Here is a 20,383-nt window from a genome sequence, read left to right on the forward strand (position 1 = left end):
AAATCTACTTTACCTCAACCATTCTTCAGAATATATTTTATGTTTAATAGAAAAAGAGAAAATTGTTTGAAACAAGTAAATAGTGAATTCAATGATGACAGTATTGTCATTTTGGGGTAACTATCCCTTTAACAAACAGGGCATATAAAAACAAACGTATTACCTCCAATGAAATGGCAAGTACTGCGACTACATTTCTAAATGGTCATCATGTTTTGTGTTTGACAAAAACCATGGTGAAAATGTAGCGTAATGTCATGCTCATTCCAGTCAGGCTAAAATGCTAACATGATCATGTCGTGTTTTTAACACATTCCGTATCACGTTAATTTCGTGACTTACACTAATTTAGACATTACCAAATAATTACCAGAGTAGTATACCAGGAATAATCGCTTGTTAACGTTAACCATTACACCATCATACACAACCCACACATTGTTATCTCAGAGATGGTTTTGAAAGCTACAGCTGTCCTGAGCTCTTCAGTCTCATCAAGATAAGCGAATGTCATGATACATACAGAAAGCAGAGCTGAGGCCAGTTGTGAATAAAGTACCTATAGGTGTATATGGAGTAGGGCTCAGATAAGTCTTTCGTTATGAGTCGGATGATATCGGGCATCTGGAGCTCGGACTCGTATCTCACGTATCGGATGGACTCGTCGTGCTCCTCCAGCGCCAATCTCGACATCTCCGCCACCGGGAGCGCTGTCAGCCGCCGCCTGCTCAACTCCAGCGGCCTGCGTGTCCGGGCCTGATCCTGATCCAGCCCCGTCCAGCACCAGCGCCGCCGCATCCGCCGCACCAGTCCTACTACTTACATCGTTCTCCGGTCGGCAAGAACTGCTCTCCGTGATCGCCATGCCGCCCGTGCAGTTTAGTCCGTTGTTCGGCGGCGGTTGGCTCTGGGATATTAGATCACTACATCGTTTATTTCGCGTGCAGTTGTTGTTTTCCGTGTGATCAACCTCCGGTTCGCCGTGGTGATCGGAAGCAGCGTTTTGATTGTCGGACGGCCGGTGTTGCTGGACGTGGTTCTGGAGGTGAGTGTGGTTGCACTGGACCCCGTTCAGCTGGGCTGTGTGAAACTGGGCGGCTGTTGCGTTGGGATGCACGTTGTTCTGGTTGGATTTGACTATCGTTTTATGCTCGCTGGCGTGCTGGTGTCCCGGCCGGGGCCGATGATGTCCCGTCCGTCATCTTTGCCCAGTAAGGTGCACCCGTCCACGGGCAGCGGTGTGATCTCGCTCGGGGATGAAGGCAGTGCGTTAGGCCCAGGCGGCACTTCAGCCATTCCACTGCATACAGTTTGCTAGGTTGACAGAAAACGGGGTGGGAATCAGCCTCTCACTACCAACGGCGACGAAGACAGGCGTCCGTCCGGCTGCTGGTACCTGATAAATCTAGGAATCACGTAAAGTTCGTGGACTATCTCGTGTCTGTTCCTGCCATTACTCAATTCACTCCACACTGGCCTATTATCTGCCGTAAAGCAGGGTGGATGATTTACGACACTATGTCGGTGCTTTGGCGTAAAGGTTGCCGGGAAATTGAGTTGTTAATGTGTCAAAACTGGTACTTCCTGGATGACTTTGGGGGTTTAGGGGTTAGGCTGTCAAAATATATTTTACAGTCTATGGCTTTCACACATTCAAGGCGCACAATGTATTTTTAGTATGTTAATACGTCGTTCGTATCTTAAATGGACAATTTTACCGAAAATGAATGATGACGTTCAGGATAATCAATAATACATATCCAGCAGCAGATATTTTACGAAAAAATCAGATTTGAGGTAGATTCTTGTGTTTTTTGTTCAGAAAAACCTGAAACCATTGAAAAACGTTTTGGCAGGACCTTTGCAGTTGCAACAATTAGATACTGACATTCCATCCCTAAATTTGATTAAGGTTTTGGTTTATGCAGATGGTTTAACCCCACTTATTATTATAATATTATTTTTATTATTATTATTATAGTAAATATAAATACACAAAAGTAAATGGAATAACAGTAAACCCTCGATTAATTGCTTTAAAAATGTATGTAAAACCTATTTAGAGTCTTAAAAGTAATATCCTAAGAAAATGTGGCTACAGATAAACTATACAAAACTATGGCTAAGTCTCTTTCCTTTGGAAATGAATATTTATTTTTAACTTAATTTAATTTTTATTTAATATTTTTTGTGTAACCCCCCTAGAAGTTTTTTTTCTTTTTAATGTTATGCATTAAAATGTGTGTATGCACTGTATAATGTAAATGTGATTGGAAGGGTGTATATATTGTTATTTGCCGTATTGTACCCCGTTTGAGTTTGTAAGTTGATAATGTTAAATAAAAAATAAAATAAAATAATTTTAAAAAATGTTAATACGTCGAATAAATTCTTAACAACAATTATCATTAAATGTCTCGTGAAATGTCAAATATGTCACTAAATGTAATTCAAGGTCATGTATAAACAACACGTACATTCGTTTCAGATGAGTACATTAACAATTAACAGTTAACAATTCCTGCTTAACTGACAGTTTAAATGGATGTTAATAAGTTTGTTGAAGCAAAGAAAAAATGCATGCATGGTGTATATAACCTGTTAGTTTATTAAATTGTAAATTGTATTTTTATCCCTCTGGATAAATATTTTAAAAGAGGAATATATATTTTAGCCAAGGAGATGGATATAAAGTCATAAAGCAAACATTTGCAACTGTCTGTTGGTTAAACCTTTTTTGTTGTTGTTTTTGTTTGATTGATCGATTGATTAGTGGTTTAATTTATCAGGTCATGTGTAATTATTTTTAATTAAGCTGTCTTTGTGAATATTGTAATGTGACGGCCTTTCTGTTACTAATCATTTTTTTTTTTTTCATTTACAATTACATTAATCGTTTACAAATCAAGTTTTATTTTTTTAGGTTAAAAATAACTAACTCGTGCCCAATGCTATTTTGACGTCACAAGACCTGTCCTTGTAACTGGTTTTAAAACAACAGATTCCCATGTTCTTATGTAATATGTGTACGCTACTAGCATTTATTTACAATAGAACGAGTAATGCTTTTTAAAGAAACGGACTTTAATTAACTTTAAAACAATTTAAAACCATTATTTCAACCCATATACTTTTAAACCATGACCTTCGCAAACTAGCTCCTGGTTACAGACAGTTCTGTGGTTCATTAGCTTATTGTTTCAGCTAAAAATGCTAAATACTTTTTCCAAGAAGAGCCACTAGATGGACCCAGACATCCAATTATGTGAGATGTTTTCCCGGGGTCCCACCGTGGGTGTTCATGGATGCAGAGTATCAATCCCAAATGCAGGCCCGTATAGCCAGGGAGGTTCTGGTGGTTCGAAAGACCCACCCATTGCTGACAAAGGTCCAACATTTGCCTCATACATGTGCTCATTTGTACTATATTTTGACTGCTATGCCATCATAAATAGGGAAAATAACGCTTTGAATTGGCTGTTGCTTCGGAGTGACTTCAGCTAAACTATTATCTTTCAGGAGTCTAACAGCAGCAGTACAATAAAACATACAATCTGACCTAGTCGTCTTTCACAACTGTGTTGTTTTTAAATAGAGAATACATTTTACAGGTAACTTTTATTCTAAATCTTGGACCTTGTTCCTGAAACTGACCAATAAAAAGGTGTGAAGCGCCAAAAGCGGCCAATTTTAAAATAGATTTCAATATTAATTTTGCTAATGTTGTTATCCATGAATATTCAAGTGTACATTTTTCAAGAGAGGCTATAAAAATCGTTAAGCTCTACATTATTATTCATTCATTCATTTTCTTTTTCGGCTTAGTGCCTTATTAATCTGGGTTCGCCACAGCGGAATGAACCACCAACATATCCAGTATTTGTTTTATGCAGCAGATGCCCTTCCAGCTGCAACCCATCACTGGGAAAGACATACATTTTATTCACGCACTCATACACTACGGACAATTTAGCCTACCCAATTCACCTGTACCGCATGTCGTTGGACTTGCGGGAAACCGGAGCACCCGGAGAAAACCCACGCGAACACAGGGAGAACATGCAAACTCCACACAGAATGCCAACTGAACCAGCCGACAGCGACAGCACTACCTACTGCGCCACTGCGTCGCCATATTTTTTTATTTATTTATTTTTTTTTTATTAATCAGATGGCCAAATTCTGATTGAGGACAGTTGAATATGCTGGCCAGTTTGTTATTTAGACAATAGGCTACAGTTTTAATTTAAAACTTTAACAGATTGCTATTTTTTCTAATGATGTAATACGATAAATTTTTATTTTTAAAAATGTATTTATTCATATTTCTTGGTACATCAAAACATGGTTATTATTACTAACCGACAAGCTAATCCAGCTAAAAGTAGTGCTTAAAATGTCACAAAAATGCAGCATTTAAATCTCATTATTGAATAGAAAATGAGGCAAACAACCCCAAAAATTTTCACTTTTTGAGAAAACGAAAGACCCTTTCACCAGGCTGGCTACAGGCCTGAAATGTGACTTGTTACTTTCCATTGCCCTGCCAGCAATATTGACTTAATGAAATAAAACTCCCTAATAATTATGGCTAGCATGCTAAAATAGCCTTTTAGTATTGCCTGTTAAGTATGCCAATTCAGTATGCTCATGGAGCAATATTTGACTTTAATGTGAAAATTTGAAAATATTTTATGAAATTGAAAGTATTTTCAATTATGAGTTAGCATATTCAGTCCTTAAACAGCTGTATTAAACAGTATTCTTGCTAGTTCATTGCCATAGCTTGAAATAAGCATATGAATTCTAATGCTTGTGTAATCAAAACAGTGTTTTAGCAGTTGTGACATCAGTTGTGATACTACTATAGTTTTTTATTTATATTTGTTATTTATTTATATATTTTTCATTATAAACACGATTTTGAGATAAATAGAGAGAAATAAAATACATAGAAATAAATCTAGATTCTCAAGCCCATATTATTTCTAACCAATAAAAAATGTAAAGAGTCACTTTATTAAAATTTCTAACTTCAAAATTGGTAAGAGCAGAGATTAAGGACCCATAATGCAATTAAAACACCCATGAATTACAAACTAAATGCAACAGTTATTTAACAGATATTTTTGCAGTGCACATAATATACAAAAGGACAAGATAATCAAATAAAACATTGATTCATTCAATTTCCTTCAGCTTAGTCCCTTTATTTATCAGTGGTTGCCACAGCAGAATGAACCGCCTACTTATCCAGCATGATTTATGCAGTGGATGCCCTTTCAGCTGCAACCAAGTACTGGGAAACAGCAACACAATCTCACGGCAATTCATAACTTTTTAATTTAGTGGCTAATTAGTATGAATTCGTACGATCAAACTCATTCAATTTAGCACTATTTGCTCATCCCCCAATGACGATTGGGGATAGGTGCCACGCCTCCTTTTTAAAATCGTACAATTCCGTAAGACTGAACTCGTACGAATTAGCCACTAAACTGACAAAACGTCTGTGGGGGAAACCGGAGCACCCGGGGAGAAGCCCACGCCAACATGGAGAGAACATGCTAACTCAACACAGAAATACCAACTGATCCAGCCGGGAATTGAACCAGCGACCTTCTTGCTGTAAGCGCTACTCACTGAGCCGCCATACCGCTCAAATAAAACAACCTAAAACATTTTTTCTCCAAGGCTTGGTTCCTAATTATAACTTCTAATAATACATTCTTAGATTTGTTCCTTTAGAAAAAAAGACCAATTAGAAAACGTCTGACATGGAATCTGCCGAATGACTGGAGGAGCCAGACTGACTAAAACAGGTGGAGAATCCTAAGACAAGCATAAAGAGAATGAAGAGGACCTTATTGGAGACTTGCTTCACTTATAAGATTGACCACGCTCAGTGCCCTAAAGAGGAAATCCCTGTGAGAATGCAGACTTGCCTTGTTCTTACAGAGACACCGCAAGGCAATCAGCAAACATGGCAGACGATTAATCTCTCAGACAATGCTTTACTTCAGTATAAAGGGCTCTTATGTGGCTCCAGCAGAACTATCATCATCTTCTCCGTAGGAATTCACAGCCGTTAATTGACAGCCAAATGCGGCCCAGCAGCTGTACATAGATAGAAAACGGCTACTTGCTGCTCATAACTGCATGTTTAGCTTTTTTTATCCACCCTTTTTCCTATTTGCTATGATACTTTACATACTGTAAAAATAGTTAAAAATCAGTCGGAAAAAAACGGATATTGTCCAGTCAGAAAATGACCAGTATTTTCTGTGTGTGTAAAGGCATGGGGTGATAACTGGTTTCAAGGTTTACCAAGGTTTGGAAAAGTCAAGGTTTTAAAACCGCCAACGTTTTCTGTTTTACCGTTCCAAAGATATAATTTTTTTGTTTTGTTTTTGTTTGTTACATGTTTTTCACAACTATTTTATTTCATTTTTTAGGGCAACTTCAGCAGAAAAGGAACCTCCACATCAAAAGTGTGTGTGCATAATGTATAGTGTCAAGATGTCACTATACTGTTAAAAATTCCTGGTTGCCTCAAAGTTAACCCTATTTAAAGTTAATTTGAACTTAAACTAGAAAAGTAAATTTCGTAGACAAACTTCATGGTGGCTTAAGAAAGACTAGCCTAAAATTTGAAGTTTAAAAGTGTAAAGTTTGAAACTGTTGACATATAGAAAAGTACATATTAGCATGTTTCTAGTATGGATTGGCATGTTTCTTGCTAGGTGGTTGCTAGGGTGTTGTGAGTAGTTGCTAAGATGTTGCTATGGTGTTCTGAGTCATTGCTAAGGAGAGTAGTTGCAAGGCTGTTGCTAAGGCATTGCTAGGGTGTTTTGACTGTAAAGGTTTTGCTAGGTGGTCGCTAAGGTGTCCTGAGTGGTTGCTCGGTGATTGCTAAGCGGTTACAAGGGTGTTCCAGGTGGTTCTTAAGGTGTTGCTAGATGGTTGCTAGGGTATTCATTGTGTAAAGTCAATGGCAGTTTTTTTTACAATGGAAGTCTATGGGACAGTTGCCAAGGTGCCATAAGTGATTGCTAGGGTGTGGCTGATAAGTTGAAAGGTCACCAGTGATTGGCAGATTGGTAGTCCGAGTTAAATGAGCTCAAACTTAAGTCTGTATGACATAAAGTTTAGTCCAATGTTAAGTCAATGGGACTTTTCTGAATTTTCCAGGTCAGTTTTCGGAAAACCACAAGTCGGATCAGTTGGAAAAGATATAGCAACCCGAGTCAGACCAGTTTGGGGGTTTGGTGTTAGTTTGGTGGTTGTAGTATGAACGGTCTAGGAGGAGATGCACACAGTAAATTAGTCTAAGAAGAAGACAGAAGAATATTAAGTTTATGTAGTATAACAGTATATTGCCTTTCTCAAGCCACCATAATTACATTAAATGCACTTAAAATAGCTTGTACAACCTCATAAAATAAGTTAGAAACATAAGAAACATGATTAATGTAGTTTTATAAGTTATATTTAACATAAACACCTTATAAATTCTTGTTTAATCCTGTACATGCTAAAGTTGTTTTATTTACAAGTTTGTCTATCATAATGTACTGTCAATTAATCAATCTATCAGTCAGTTAATCAATCAATCAATTTTTTTCTGCAAAGACATTATCAGTTTCAACAGATTTTTTACAGTGTGATTTATACAAGTAACTTAAGTGAACAACCAGTGAAATGTTTTTTCTTAAATTCAATGACATCTTTATTCTCCTCACTGTTTATCCATCTATTAGTAAAGACAACTTATTAGAGTTAACAAATGAATTTCAGCAGATTACGAATAACTTAAAAAACTTTTGAAACACTTTCTTTTACAACAATATTAAAGACATTTCATTTTTATAGAATTATTTTTTAGGGGTTTTCACCTTTATTGATAGGACAGTGGAGATGTACAGACAGGAAAGTGTGGGGAGCAGAGATAGGGGAGGATCGGCAAAGGACCTCGAGCCTGAAATTGAACTCAGGTTCACCTCGGACACACTAGGCTATTGGTGCCAACATTACAGACATATAGGCAAGATAATAAAAAAATAATCTCGAGGACAAAACACTTTGAACTCAAAAGATCTTCAGCCTCTGATATGCATGTGATAGTCTCACATTAAAAATACCTACATTTTTTCAAAATGGATACAAATAAAGCACAGACCCTGTGTTTTAATGAATTATTCCTCTAGATTACGTTTATTTTACCAAAATAAAATACGATCATGCCTTGATTTTTAATTATTTATTTAGGACAGTAAGGTCAGACTTTGCTTAGACAAAAGTCTTGTCACTTAATAACAGAAATAATGTACAGTATAGAATATAAAGTCATGGTGCAGTGGAAAAAAAATTAATATTGTGTTTGACTCCCATCAGCTTGGAGGACTGCATCCATACATCTCTGCAATGACTCAAATAACTTATTAATAAAGTCATCTGGAAAGTCAAAAAGTGTTATTGCAGGACTCCCAGAGTTCATCAAGATTCTTTGGATTCCTCTTTAATGCCTCCTCCTTCATCTTACCCCAGACATGCTCAATAGTGTTCATGTCTGGTCACTGGGCTGGCCAATCCTGAAACACCATGACCATCTTAGCTTTTTAGGAACTTTGGCTGAAGTATGAGAAGGAGCACTATCCTACTGAAGAATTTGCCCTCTCCTCTTGCCATCCACTCTGCAAATCTCTCACACGCTCCCATACTGACTGTAACCCCAAACTATGATTTTTTCTTCATCAAACTTGACTGATTTCTCTGAGAATCTTGGGTCCATGAGGGTTCCAATAGGTCTTCTGCAGTATTTGTAATGATTGGGATGCAGTTTAACAGATTATTCATCTAAAAAATTTACATTCTGCCACTTTTCCAAATGATCAACTAGAAGTCAAATGATTTGTTGCTCTTACAACTGGGATCCACAACAAGACTTTTGTCAGGTGTATACAGTTAAATTCAGAATGATTAGCGCTCCTGAATTTGAAGGCCCCTGTGTTTTTTTCTCCCCAATTTCTGTTTAACGGAAGATTTTTCAACACATTTCTAAACATAATAGTTTTAATAACTCATTTCTCCTAACTGATTTCTTTTATCTTTGCCATGATGACAGTAAATAATATTTTACTAGATGTTTTTCAAGATACTAGTATGTAGCTTAAAGTGACATTTAAAGGCTTATTTAGGTTAATTAGGCAAATAATTGTATAACGATGGTTTGTTCTGTAGACAACCCAAAAAATATATGGCTTAGGGAGGTAATAATATTGACCTTAAAATGTTTTTTTTTTTAAATAACATTTTATTCTAGACTAAATAAAATAAATAAGACTTTCGCTATAAAAAAATATTATACAAAACACTCATCATTTAGGAAATATTTAAAAAAAGAAAAAAGAAATCACGACTAATAATTTTGACTTCAACTGTAGAATTCATAAATGATTTCATATAAGAATAAAAAAGACTTGCTAGCTTTTTGCAGGCTGGAAGAATAGTATTTTGAAGTCTCCGTGAACTGTTTTGTTGGGCAGGAGGGAGACCGAGACAGGCTTAAGTGGGACGTCTGTGGGTCACTTTGGAAACTAATTAAGAACCTCTTTGGATACCAGTTTGGTATTTCTGTTTCACAATTGCCTTCTCTCCTCCTCTGCCATCAAAATACACTCTTTTCAGCCTCATCAAACAAACACAGGGCCAAAGTCCTCTTGTGAGTGAACTCAAGGAGCTTCAGTATGAAGCAGCTGAATGGTTAATGGAGAAAAGCAAAGACTGAACAGCAGTAAACACTCAGGACTTGGGCTGAGACAGAATGAAAGAACTGGTAAGTGAATCTTAAGTCTTCATTAATTCTTATTGAACTGTTGAAAGAGCATTTGAGAAGCAATGCAGCAGATTTTAATAATACTGATAATTATATTATTCATTAATTCATTTTCTTTCGGCTTAGTCCCTTATTTATCAGGGTTTGCCACAGCGGAATGAACTGCCAACTTATCCAGCATATGTTTTACACAGCGGATACCCTTTCAGCTGCAACCCATCACTGAGAAACATCCATACACACTCATTCACACATATAAATTACGGACAATTTAGCCAACCCAATTCACCCACACATGTCTTTGGACTTGTAGGGGAAACCGGAGCACCCGGAGGAAACCCATTCGAACACGAGGGGGAACATGCAAACTTCACACAGAAACGACAACTGACCCAGACCTTCTTGCTGTGAGGCGAACGTGCTACCCACTGCACCACCGTTTTATACCACTTATCCGGGGCCGGGTCGTGGGGGTAGCAGTCTTAGGAGAGAACCCTAGACTTTCCTCTCCCCAGATACTTCCTCCAGCTCCTCTGGAAGATCCTGAGGCGTTCCCAGACCAGCCGAGAGACATAGTCCCTCCAGCGTGTCCTGGGTCTTTCCCGAGGCCTCCTCCCAGTGCGACATGCCTGGAACACCTCCCTAGGTAGGCGTCCAGGAGGCATCCGAAACAGACAGAGCCGCCTCAGATGACTTGTCTCGATGTGGAGGAGCAGCGGCTCTACTCCAAGCTCCTCCCAGGTGTCAGAGCTCCTCACCCTATTCATAAGAGTGCGCCCTGCCACCCTTTGAAGGAAACTCACTTCGGCCGCTTGTATCCGAGATCTTGTCCTTTCGGTCACGACCCAAAGCTCATGACCATAGGTGAGAGTAGGAATGTAGAATCGAAAGCTGGTAAATCGAAAGCTTTGTCTTTCAGCTCAGCTCCTTCTTTACCACAACGGACTGGTACATCAACCACATTACTGCTGCCGCTGCATGTTATATTATATTATATTATATTATATTATATTATATTATATTATATTATATTATATTATATTATATACAATGGATGGATGAATATATTATATTACATGGGGGTCAAAATAAACTGGCCATAAAAAATCTTTTAAAATGCAGTATAACATTATTATATTTTTTCTAGTATTATAGTATTGTATTACTTCCATTTATAAAGCACTTTTCTGGATACTCAATGCATTTTACACATTTGGGGAAATCTCCTCCAGGACCTCGGTTTACCGTCTCATCCGAAAGACGGCACTCACTGAGCAGTTTAGATTCCCCTTCAATATACCGGGGCATTAGGACCCACACAGATGCAGGTTGAGCGCCCCCTGCTGGTCTCACTAACACCATTTCTGGCAGCAACCTAGCTTTTCCATGTGATCTCCCATCTAAGTACTGACCAGGTGTAGCCCTGCTTAGCTTCAGTGGACGATCATATTATATGGTCCTGAGTATATTATAATACATTGTTATCACAATATCATTATAAATCGGGCTAATTTTCAGCCTATAAAACAAGTCATATCTACAAAAAACAAATAGTCAGACAGTGAACATTTAATATTAAATTTTTCACAGATTTAAAAAACTATACAAGTATTGTAAATATGCCTGACAAGTCTGATTTATCAATGTTTTTCCAATGAAAGGCATTTTAGTTTAGTAAAAAAAATTATTATAAACAATTTTTTCTGCTCAAAATCAGTGATAAACATTTTTTAAAATGAACTTTTCTGTAATTTTGTGATGCGCTTTTGACATTTTTGTATTTCTATTTAGCTTTATTTGTATATTTAAATAAGTAAATATTTTATAATAAGAAGAAACATTTAATATTTTATTTTGACAGGTTTGAAAAACTATCCAGTTTATGAAAGTCGGACCGTAAATGAACGCTAACGCTGTATAACAGATTTATCACATTAATTTATCACAGACAACACTTTTGTAGAAAATATGATTTAGTGGCTGATTCTTGTTTAATACCTGCAGTAATTTATTAGAATATTCTCATGTCACAGAACAGTGAGTCCAGAAGAGACAGGAGCATCGCCTGTGGAGTTCCAAATGTAATATTCTGAGGAGACCAGCTCTCGGGCTAGATGGAAATAAATGAAGAAAATATTAAATTCAAGTTTCTGTCTTAATGTTTTATAGAACTTTTCTGAAAGTAAAATATCAAAATGGTCTTTTTATAAAGATAATATGAAATTCAAGTTTCTGTTTTAATGCTTTATAGAACTTCTGAGAAAGTAAAATGTCAAAATATGAGTTAAAATAATATTTGTCATTCAATATTCAATATTTATTGTATTTGTTGATATAGATGTAAAAACAAAACAACATATTTATACTATAATTAGTATAATCAAAGTGATCATACAAATTTTTATTAGATTTATATACTGTAAGTAAAATAAAGTTAACTAAGTTTTCTACCATGTTATCAAATGATATTGTAAAAAAAGGCTGATATATCAAATTTTTTCAATGAAACTAGAGTTTGAATTTAGTAAAAATTTGTAAAATTAGTAAAAATTCGTGATAGCCAATCTTTTATTTTTTTTGATTGCTTAAATTTCTTTATAAAACTAAATGACACATTCCAATGTACTTTTTCCCTATGTTGGGGGGAATGTAATGTGCTTTTGTCATTTTAATTAGGTTTTGCTATTTAGCATTTCTATTTAGCTTTATTTTTAGCTTTAGAATTAGTTTTCTTCATTATCTATTCAGTTATATGCCAAGGCAACATCTAATAATCATCTAATATTTGTGTCTAATATTTTATTTCAGCTTTAATCATAGGTTACAGAAACACTCACTTGTAACAATCCGTGGTTTAGCGGATGAGTAAACCTGCACTGAGTGTTGGTCCACACAACAGCCAGACAAAGTCAAATCTGGCACTCGGAAATAAAGCTGAAAAGACAACAGTAACACATACACAACATCACATTAGTTGAGTTACAATTTAATAATCACAAAATGAATCAATCATTTCACCCTCACTTTTACATAGGCAGTGAGTCCTGTGCAAAGAGGGTCTGTTGGTCCTGCAACAGTCCCTGAAAAATGAACAGACCCCTCCAGAGTTGCTTCACGAGACTTTGGAAACTTCTGACCTGGGGAGGTAAAAAAAACACATACAAATAGCCCTCCTGTGAATTTCTTTTTCTTTTTCAAATATTTCCAAAATTAGGTTTAATAGAGCAACAAAATTTTCACAGTATTTCCTATAATATGTCTTCTTCTGGAGAAGATATTTTTATTTATTTTTGATTATCTACAAAACAATGATTTGCCTAATTACCCTAACTTGCCTAGTTAAGCCTTTAAATGTCCTTTTAAGCTGAATACTAGTATCTTGAAAAATATCTCGTCAAATATTATGTACTGTCATTGTGGCAAAGATAAAAGAAATCAGTTATTAGAAATTAGTTATTAAAACTAATATGTTTAGAAATGTGTGGGATAAAAATGTTCTTTAAGTTAAACAGATATTGGGGGAAAAAATATAGGGGGCTAATAATTCAGGAAGGCTAATAATTCAAACTGTTTTATATAATTAGAAATAATGTATATCTGTAAATCCAAAAGAAAAACATGGCATATTAGGAATGTATGTACTGTACCTAAAACCCAAACCAGTAGGTTCTTTTCTTTGGACACCTCAAGCTGTCCTGAGCTCACTTTGACCTCCACACTGCCCATTAGATTCCTGTGAAGAAACATGCAGGAGGACACTATTGACCTGATTTTTTTAGAACTTCTGATTCAGTTTCCTATTGGAGAAATGACTAGGAATAACAAATGGCAGAAACGGTCAAACTACCTGCTCTACAAAGAAACGTGTTCATGACTATACATAAAAAAGCAAAAAAAAAAATATAATAAGAAAATATCAGTTTGCAACATCAAGCAGTATAATAAGCTGTTTTTAACGTATAATAATGAATGGAAGTGAAAAAAGATTCCAATGACTGAGCCCACTTGTATGTCAAAAATAAGGTGAATAGCAACCATATGCATTTCCCAAAACCATTGTTAGTCAACTAAGATTGCAAATTTAGTTGTTTCAATTGTTATAGTTTTAATACATTGTAGTTTCGTGAATCTGTGTTTCCCGAATCCATCATTTCAACGAACATTCGTAAACAGCATCACAATCTTGTGGGTTAAAAGCAGAGTTCCTGGCTTTGTTCTATTCTGAGTTATCCACCCTATGCCCTATTCCTTTCAAACACTTAACTATCCACTTTGAATATTTTTAAAAGATTAAAGTTGTCATGTTTTATTATCAAAAGTACTAACATAATAACTATGGATCCATACAGAACTATGAATCTCTGACAAAATTGATGATGCATCATAGTTTGGTAGCTCAGAAGCGAGTTGTATACTTACTGGTTGAAGAATGGAATGTGTGCCTCACAGTACTCAAAGCTGTTTTTGACACTTTCATGAAGCTTCAGGACAACATTAACCTTCACTTGATTCTCCTCTGCCTTCAGCTGGTAGGAGCCAAGAATTGGAGGCACAGGCACCTAAAAAAAGTTATAGATCCTACATTATTGGCAAAATATATAAATGAACATTAAAATGTTTAGGGTCAATAAGAAATTAATACTTTTATTAAGCAGGATAGATTAAAATAATTAAAAGTGGCTTTACAAAACAAATCCATTTCAAATAAATACATAGTTCAGTCATGAAACCAGAGGGAACTGTCAACGGCAGGGGTCACCAAATTCAGTCCTTGAGGGCCGAACCGAACAATAACCTGAACAAGCTAATCAAGGCTTTACTACTTAAAACTTCCATGCAGGAGTCTTGAGGCAAAATGGCCCACCAGGACTAAGGCTGAATTCCAGACCAATTTTTATGTCCTTCACTCACTAACTTCCCTCCATCTAGTTCACTCCGATGTACATCACTGATTACGTCACACAAGTCTCCAATACTGACGGAACATCTGAATGAGTTTCAGAGGAATGCCCTAAACCCTTGAGCAGGCAGGAACTAGACTGTTGTAAAGTCATTCTGGGACATGTGCTGGAGTGGACATATGAAGCCAACTTGCTCCCTTGGTCAAAATCGAAGGATCGAGGGTGTGTCTGTGTAAACTTCCCTCATTCATTGAGAAAGTGGAACACACTTTAAAATAGTGGTGGGTATTCCCCCGAGGGAACAAGGGATGGGAAGTGTGCAAGTGCGTGTCTAAAAGTGGAGTGGAACACAACCTAAGTTTGGTAAATCCTGATCTAGGGCCTCAAAGATGCCCTAAACTGCCTAAAAAAATCATTTAAAAAACAATGAAACATTTTAAAATATTGTTTGTAAAATAGGCTCAGATGGTCTAGAACAGAATGTCCAAACTTGCTTCCTAAGAACTTCAGACTCATGGTGTGTTGTCAATGGGACACATCACCCTTCAATCATAGCCACTAAATAAAAGTGTCGTTCCAAAACAAAGTGCTCAAAACTGGCCACTTTAAAGGGCCTTTCGAAATGAGGAATTTCTAAGATGGGACAAAGTACACGGTGCAACTTTTTTGCGATTTTGATGCGATTTTAGCATGTACCAACTCACACTGTACGGGAAGATCATATGCGATGTAAAGTCAAAGCGCACAATTCATGTGCTCACAATAAATAGTCCGACTGGTCAGCAGAGATTCGACTGTTCACAATGCATATGAAATCACCACATCAGCCTGTTTAATGGTGGTTGACAAACCATCATATGATGTATTTATGCCATGCAATGGGAAGTAGTATAAAGCTGTATCTCGCAAATATATAAATAGAATATCATACACTTTTAACTATTTCTGTACACTCTGGAATATATCCATTAATACTGCACCATAGTACCCCTGTAAACTCAGAAGTGTGTACGTGTCTGATTCTTTTTTTGTGCTGGTACAGTAAGGGTGCAAACACCGAGTTTAACTCAATTGATTCGTAGCTCTGATTCAACTGTGTGATTCCCTCACAATGGACCAAAATATCAGAAAATGATCTGATTACAGATCGGGAAAGTTTAATCACCTCCCCTTTCCCTTGTACACTTGATGAACATAGCATAATAAAGCTGAAATTTGGCCCGATTCATAGAAGAGTCGCACAAGTTCAAATTTGGCTCCAAATCAGACACAAAAATCTCACAATGTATGCCCAGCAGGTACAATCGATGAACACTTCGGACACCAATTATCCATTGTTCAGGGAAGTTGTTTGGTGTTGCTCATTGCTTTCCATTCGGAAGGGTCATCCCTATACCCTAATATCCTCGAAGCAGTCACTCCAGGGGGTAAACTCTTCAAAAGCATTAGGGAATAGGGACGAATCCTTCTAAATGGAAGGTTGTATCATTAGAAAATTCTAGGCCAGTGTGTTGAAGCTGGTTGGAGGTGGAATTTGCAGCATATTGCCCCTCCAGAAACAGAACTGGACACCCCTGGCCTAGAAGGTCCTGAAGTTTCCACACTGCATGAAGCTCTTCTGTGAACTCATACCATGTAATAAAAATCAGTTTCCCTGATAAAATTGTGAAAACTGGAGCCCAAATTACATTTTTGAGATGCAAATCCAGCATAGGACAAACTACTGTCAGAACAAGATTTACCTGTGAGGTGTAACTGCAGAGTCTGAAAAGCTCCAGAGGTGGTGAGAAAGGGAACTTGTATGGTCCTGAAAAGGCAGAACCGTCATTTTCGTCCACACTGCAGGCGGTGAGAATGCTTGCATCCAGAGATGTCACACAGGGATGGACAAGAATGTCCTGCAGTGGTGACCCATTGGGAGGGAGTGTGAGGGTGACGGTCACATTGGGTAGAACGCCTTCAACCTCACACTGAAAAACATGAAGGCATTAATTTAATACCAATTCATAATTAAAGCAAGCGCAAATCTAAATATGCAACAAGGGATGCACTGAATTGAAAGGGATGCCAAAAGAAAAACAGCCAAAAAAGGCTATGCTGAACCACAGTGTGTTCATTGTTCCTCTAGCTGTAGTCACTGCTCAGAGCGAAGAGGCTTTCAGGCCAGACATGGAAAACACTGCGCCATGAAACCCATTCATTTCAATAGCTTGTGCCATGCAAGGGCGGTTTGTTGCTCTGTGGATAATCTGCTCATGAATACATTTACTTATTTATGCATTTACTTGTTCATGGTTAATAAAATTTTACTGTCCATAAAAGTTTTTTTTAAGTTGTTTTTTAAAATCAGCATAATTTAAGTTGTTCAGTTTGTGTCATTTAAACTGTATCAGAACAAATTTATCTCGATGATATGAGAAAAGTTTGACAAAATGTACACTATAGAATGCAACACTATCAATACTTGATAACTGGCCACAGCCTCTATGACAGCCTGTAGTCTTTGCTGTCAACCAGGTACATACAAACCTCACTCAATCACTTTCCTTCTGCTTGCTCCCTTCTTTTGTTTTTGTCATGGTGCGCAACCCCCGGTGCCGGGAAACACTCTCTCATACACACACTCACTCACTATTGCCCTTTTTTGCTTTTAGCAATACAGCATGTCTTTGTACTGTGTGGGAAACCGAAGCATAAAAAACCTGAACAGTAAAACATGCAAACTCCACACATAAATGCTTCCTGGCTCACCCTGGACTCAAACCTTCTAGCTGTTAGGCTAATGTGCTAATCACAGAACCACCTTTCATGTAAACCTGAACTGTACTGAGCAGTATTTTTCCAGACACGCTGCAGCAGATTTATCAATTCCTTAATTTATAGTTCGTTATATGAATAATTTTGGGGTATAATGTGTCAGTTACATTACATTGTCTCCTGTACCTGCAACTATAAAAATGAAATCTGGTGTCTGCAAAATTTTTGGTTTGACTGTAAGCTCAGCAAACAGGATGGGAACTAACCTTACACATGACCATGCCGTAGACATCCCAGATATCCTGTCGACTACTCTTGCCGTACTGCATGGACCTCACCTTCTCAGTAAGGGCAACACTTACGACCGCCCTTCCTCGATGGACCCCTGCCTTCCAGGCTGGTTGTTTCTGAGCCCCTCCAGGGCTTGGAGCTACAGCAGAAGGCACCAATCCAGATGTAGGAGGGGTGTCCAGTGGCCTCCCCAAAGGGCAAATCTGCAGGAGTACCGATGGAAGGGCCGCCAAGCGGGAGGCCAACACATCAGCCTCTGGTTTACCTCCAGACCCACAGAGGAAATCCTGTAGGCCGGACAAAAAAGCTAAGCCCTGAGAAACTGAGGCCAGGCTGGGGAGAGGTGGCCGCGGCTCAGGGGGAGCCTCCACAAGAGGAAGACAGGCTAGGATTAGCGTTCCCTGAGTGACTGTGAGCACAGGCCAGAGGGTTCTCCCACCCTGTCCATTGATAAGGAGTTCCACAGCCGATGAACGGTGCTGACGGGCACAGTCATCCCGTGTATCTACGTAAGGTTTGTCAGCATCCACCAGGCCCAACTCTGTCAACAGTAGCTGAGGAATGACTCGGTCCTCCGGAACGGCCACATACTGAGATCCAGCCAAGGATTTAGCACGAAACTCAACTGTGGGGAATCGCCTGAAGGAAGAAAATAAAAAAATATACCGGCATGGGACACAAATGCTCTAAGGAAGGCTAAAGATTTCAGAACAACGTCTGTCACTGGATCACCTCTTGAGATCCGAGGAGTAAGGTTTACGATTTACGCAATCACCTGGCTTCCGTTACATAAGGGCAAATATAAACATCCAAAACATCATTCACTCATTTTCTCATACTCATTTTATTTTTGTGCCTTTATTAGCTTTTTTCTCACCTATTTACTGGGTTAAAAATCTTAAATTATTCCATCTCCATCTGCTGGTGAAAAAGCAGCAAGCGATCTTTAATCTGCAATCCATTGCTTTTCCTGCAGTTCCCGGATGTAATGTAGAATTTTAACAGGCTAATTTGAACCACTGAATTTATGGAAGCGAATATTTGAACTGAAATAAAACGAACTGAAAATTTCCTTTTGAATATTATACATTGTATTTTTAAAGATCATTGAATGTTTTTAAGTGAAATCTGTAAATTGAATATGAATTATTGAATTTATAAGTATAAGAACGTGTGCAAAATATTTTTAGTTGAAATATTTACAGCTTAAATAAACAGCTTTGTTAAATTTCAGGACCTAAAAAAACAAACCCTGGAATTCAAGTCATTAAAATTCAAGCACTTGTTAATTCGGTGTATTATTTTTTTCAGTTTGTGCTAGTCAACAAGCTTTTTAATTCAATACTTTTGTCATTGATTTTGTTCCATAATTTAAACACTGAAATATATGTACGTAAGTGCTCTATTTTTGTAAATATTCAAGGGTCGTTTGATTATTATCAGTTTTATACCACCTGTATTTTGTTGTACAAAGAATTCTTCATGGTTTACACGTTATGCTGGTGGTGTAACAAATATGATAGTTTTGCTAATATTCGATTCAAATGGTCTCATTTAATAGATTTCCCTCATATGCATATTAAGATTTGCATAAAAATTATGTACATTAGTAAAATTGAACTGCTTGAATTGAACGTTAAAGTAAATGGGAGGCGAAGCAGTGACGCAGTAGGTAGTGCTGTCGCCTCACAGAAAGAAGGTTGCTGGTTCGAGCCTCGGCTGAGTCAGTTGGTGTTTCTGTGTGGAGTTTGCATGTTCTCCCTGCGTTCACGTGGTTTCCTCCAGGTGCTCCGGTTTCCCCCACAGTCCAAAAACATGCGGTACAGGTGAATTAGGTAGGTTAAATTGTCTACAGACATTTAAAAAGAACTTGTTTTAGAGCAGCAATTACAATACCGTGATATCGCAAAACCGTGATTTTTTTTTACCCAAGGTTATCATACCGTCAGAATCTTATAGCGGCCCATGCCTATTTGGAACCAATTAAGTAAATAGTGAGTGAATAATTTTACATATTTTTGGGTTAATTATCATTATTTGGGTGAACTACGAGTTAAATAAGTTTGTTAGTAATACTGCCATTCTAAACACCAGCAAAACAACATTGCATTTTAGCAAAAGCAGTCAGTTATGCTAATAGTCCATTATAGACGATGTCCTCACCTGGAAAACCGCACTTTTCCAGATTCACCCTTTTCGTTTGAGACAATCCATAGTGCTCGTATACTCATACTGCTGCTTCTCTCCCTGTGGAGGTCTTGGACTAATCTAACATGCCAAATACTGTTCAATTATTAGCCTACTAAGTAAGATATGTATGAAACAAAATCTATTTAATTTTTCACAGTTACAGCACTGACTGACCGATAACTTAAGCTCTTAAGAAACATGTTTAAGGAAAATAACAGAAAAAGAAGAGCTCTCCTGTCACGTTACTCCCATATGACAGCTTCTGCTTCCTGTTTGTTAACAATCACGTGACATCTTGAGGCGTGGTCGAAAAAATCGTTCCGGGCGACAGAGCTGACATGGGATCAGCGGTAACAAACCGAACAGTTTTCAGCTGCATTGTAGTAGAACATCAAAACTGATCCCAGAC

The 20,383-nt window shown here is 37.5% G+C and overlaps 1 protein-coding gene and 1 pseudogene across 1 annotated transcript; both read right to left on the reverse strand.

Moving 5' to 3' along the window:
* Positions 1–510: 510 nt before the first annotated feature.
* LOC130244695 (N-alpha-acetyltransferase 30-like) lies at positions 511–1,304 on the reverse strand (annotated as a pseudogene).
* A 10,515-nt stretch (positions 1,305–11,819) lies between these two features.
* Positions 11,820–20,233, reverse strand: LOC130244997 (AP-5 complex subunit mu-1-like). The gene is made up of 8 exons (XM_056477619.1): positions 19,948–20,233; positions 17,760–18,423; positions 16,479–16,706; positions 14,255–14,394; positions 13,483–13,568; positions 12,860–12,972; positions 12,673–12,769; positions 11,820–11,945 (listed from the first exon to the last, which is right to left on the reverse strand). The coding sequence occupies exons 1-8, from the start codon at positions 20,013–20,015 to the stop codon at positions 11,863–11,865; spliced, it is 1,479 nt and encodes a 492-aa protein (XP_056333594.1). The 5' UTR covers positions 20,016–20,233; the 3' UTR covers positions 11,820–11,862.
* Positions 20,234–20,383: the final 150 nt, after the last annotated feature.

Source organism: Danio aesculapii, chromosome 17, assembly GCF_903798145.1.
Source record: "Danio aesculapii chromosome 17, fDanAes4.1, whole genome shotgun sequence".
Taxonomy (NCBI): Eukaryota; Metazoa; Chordata; class Actinopteri; order Cypriniformes; family Danionidae; genus Danio; species Danio aesculapii.

Coding starts and splice junctions, on each gene's coding strand:
- LOC130244997 (XM_056477619.1), bottom strand. CDS start 20,015: ATGAGTATACGAGCACTATGGATTGTCTCAAACGAAAAGGGTGAATCT. Junction 12,973..13,482: donor CCTACTGGTTTGGGTTTTAG/GTACAGTACATA, acceptor TTACCTCCCCAG/GTCAGAAGTTTCCAAAGTCT. Junction 11,946..12,672: donor TAAACCACGGATTGTTACAA/GTGAGTGTTTCT, acceptor ATTTCCATCTAG/CCCGAGAGCTGGTCTCCTCA.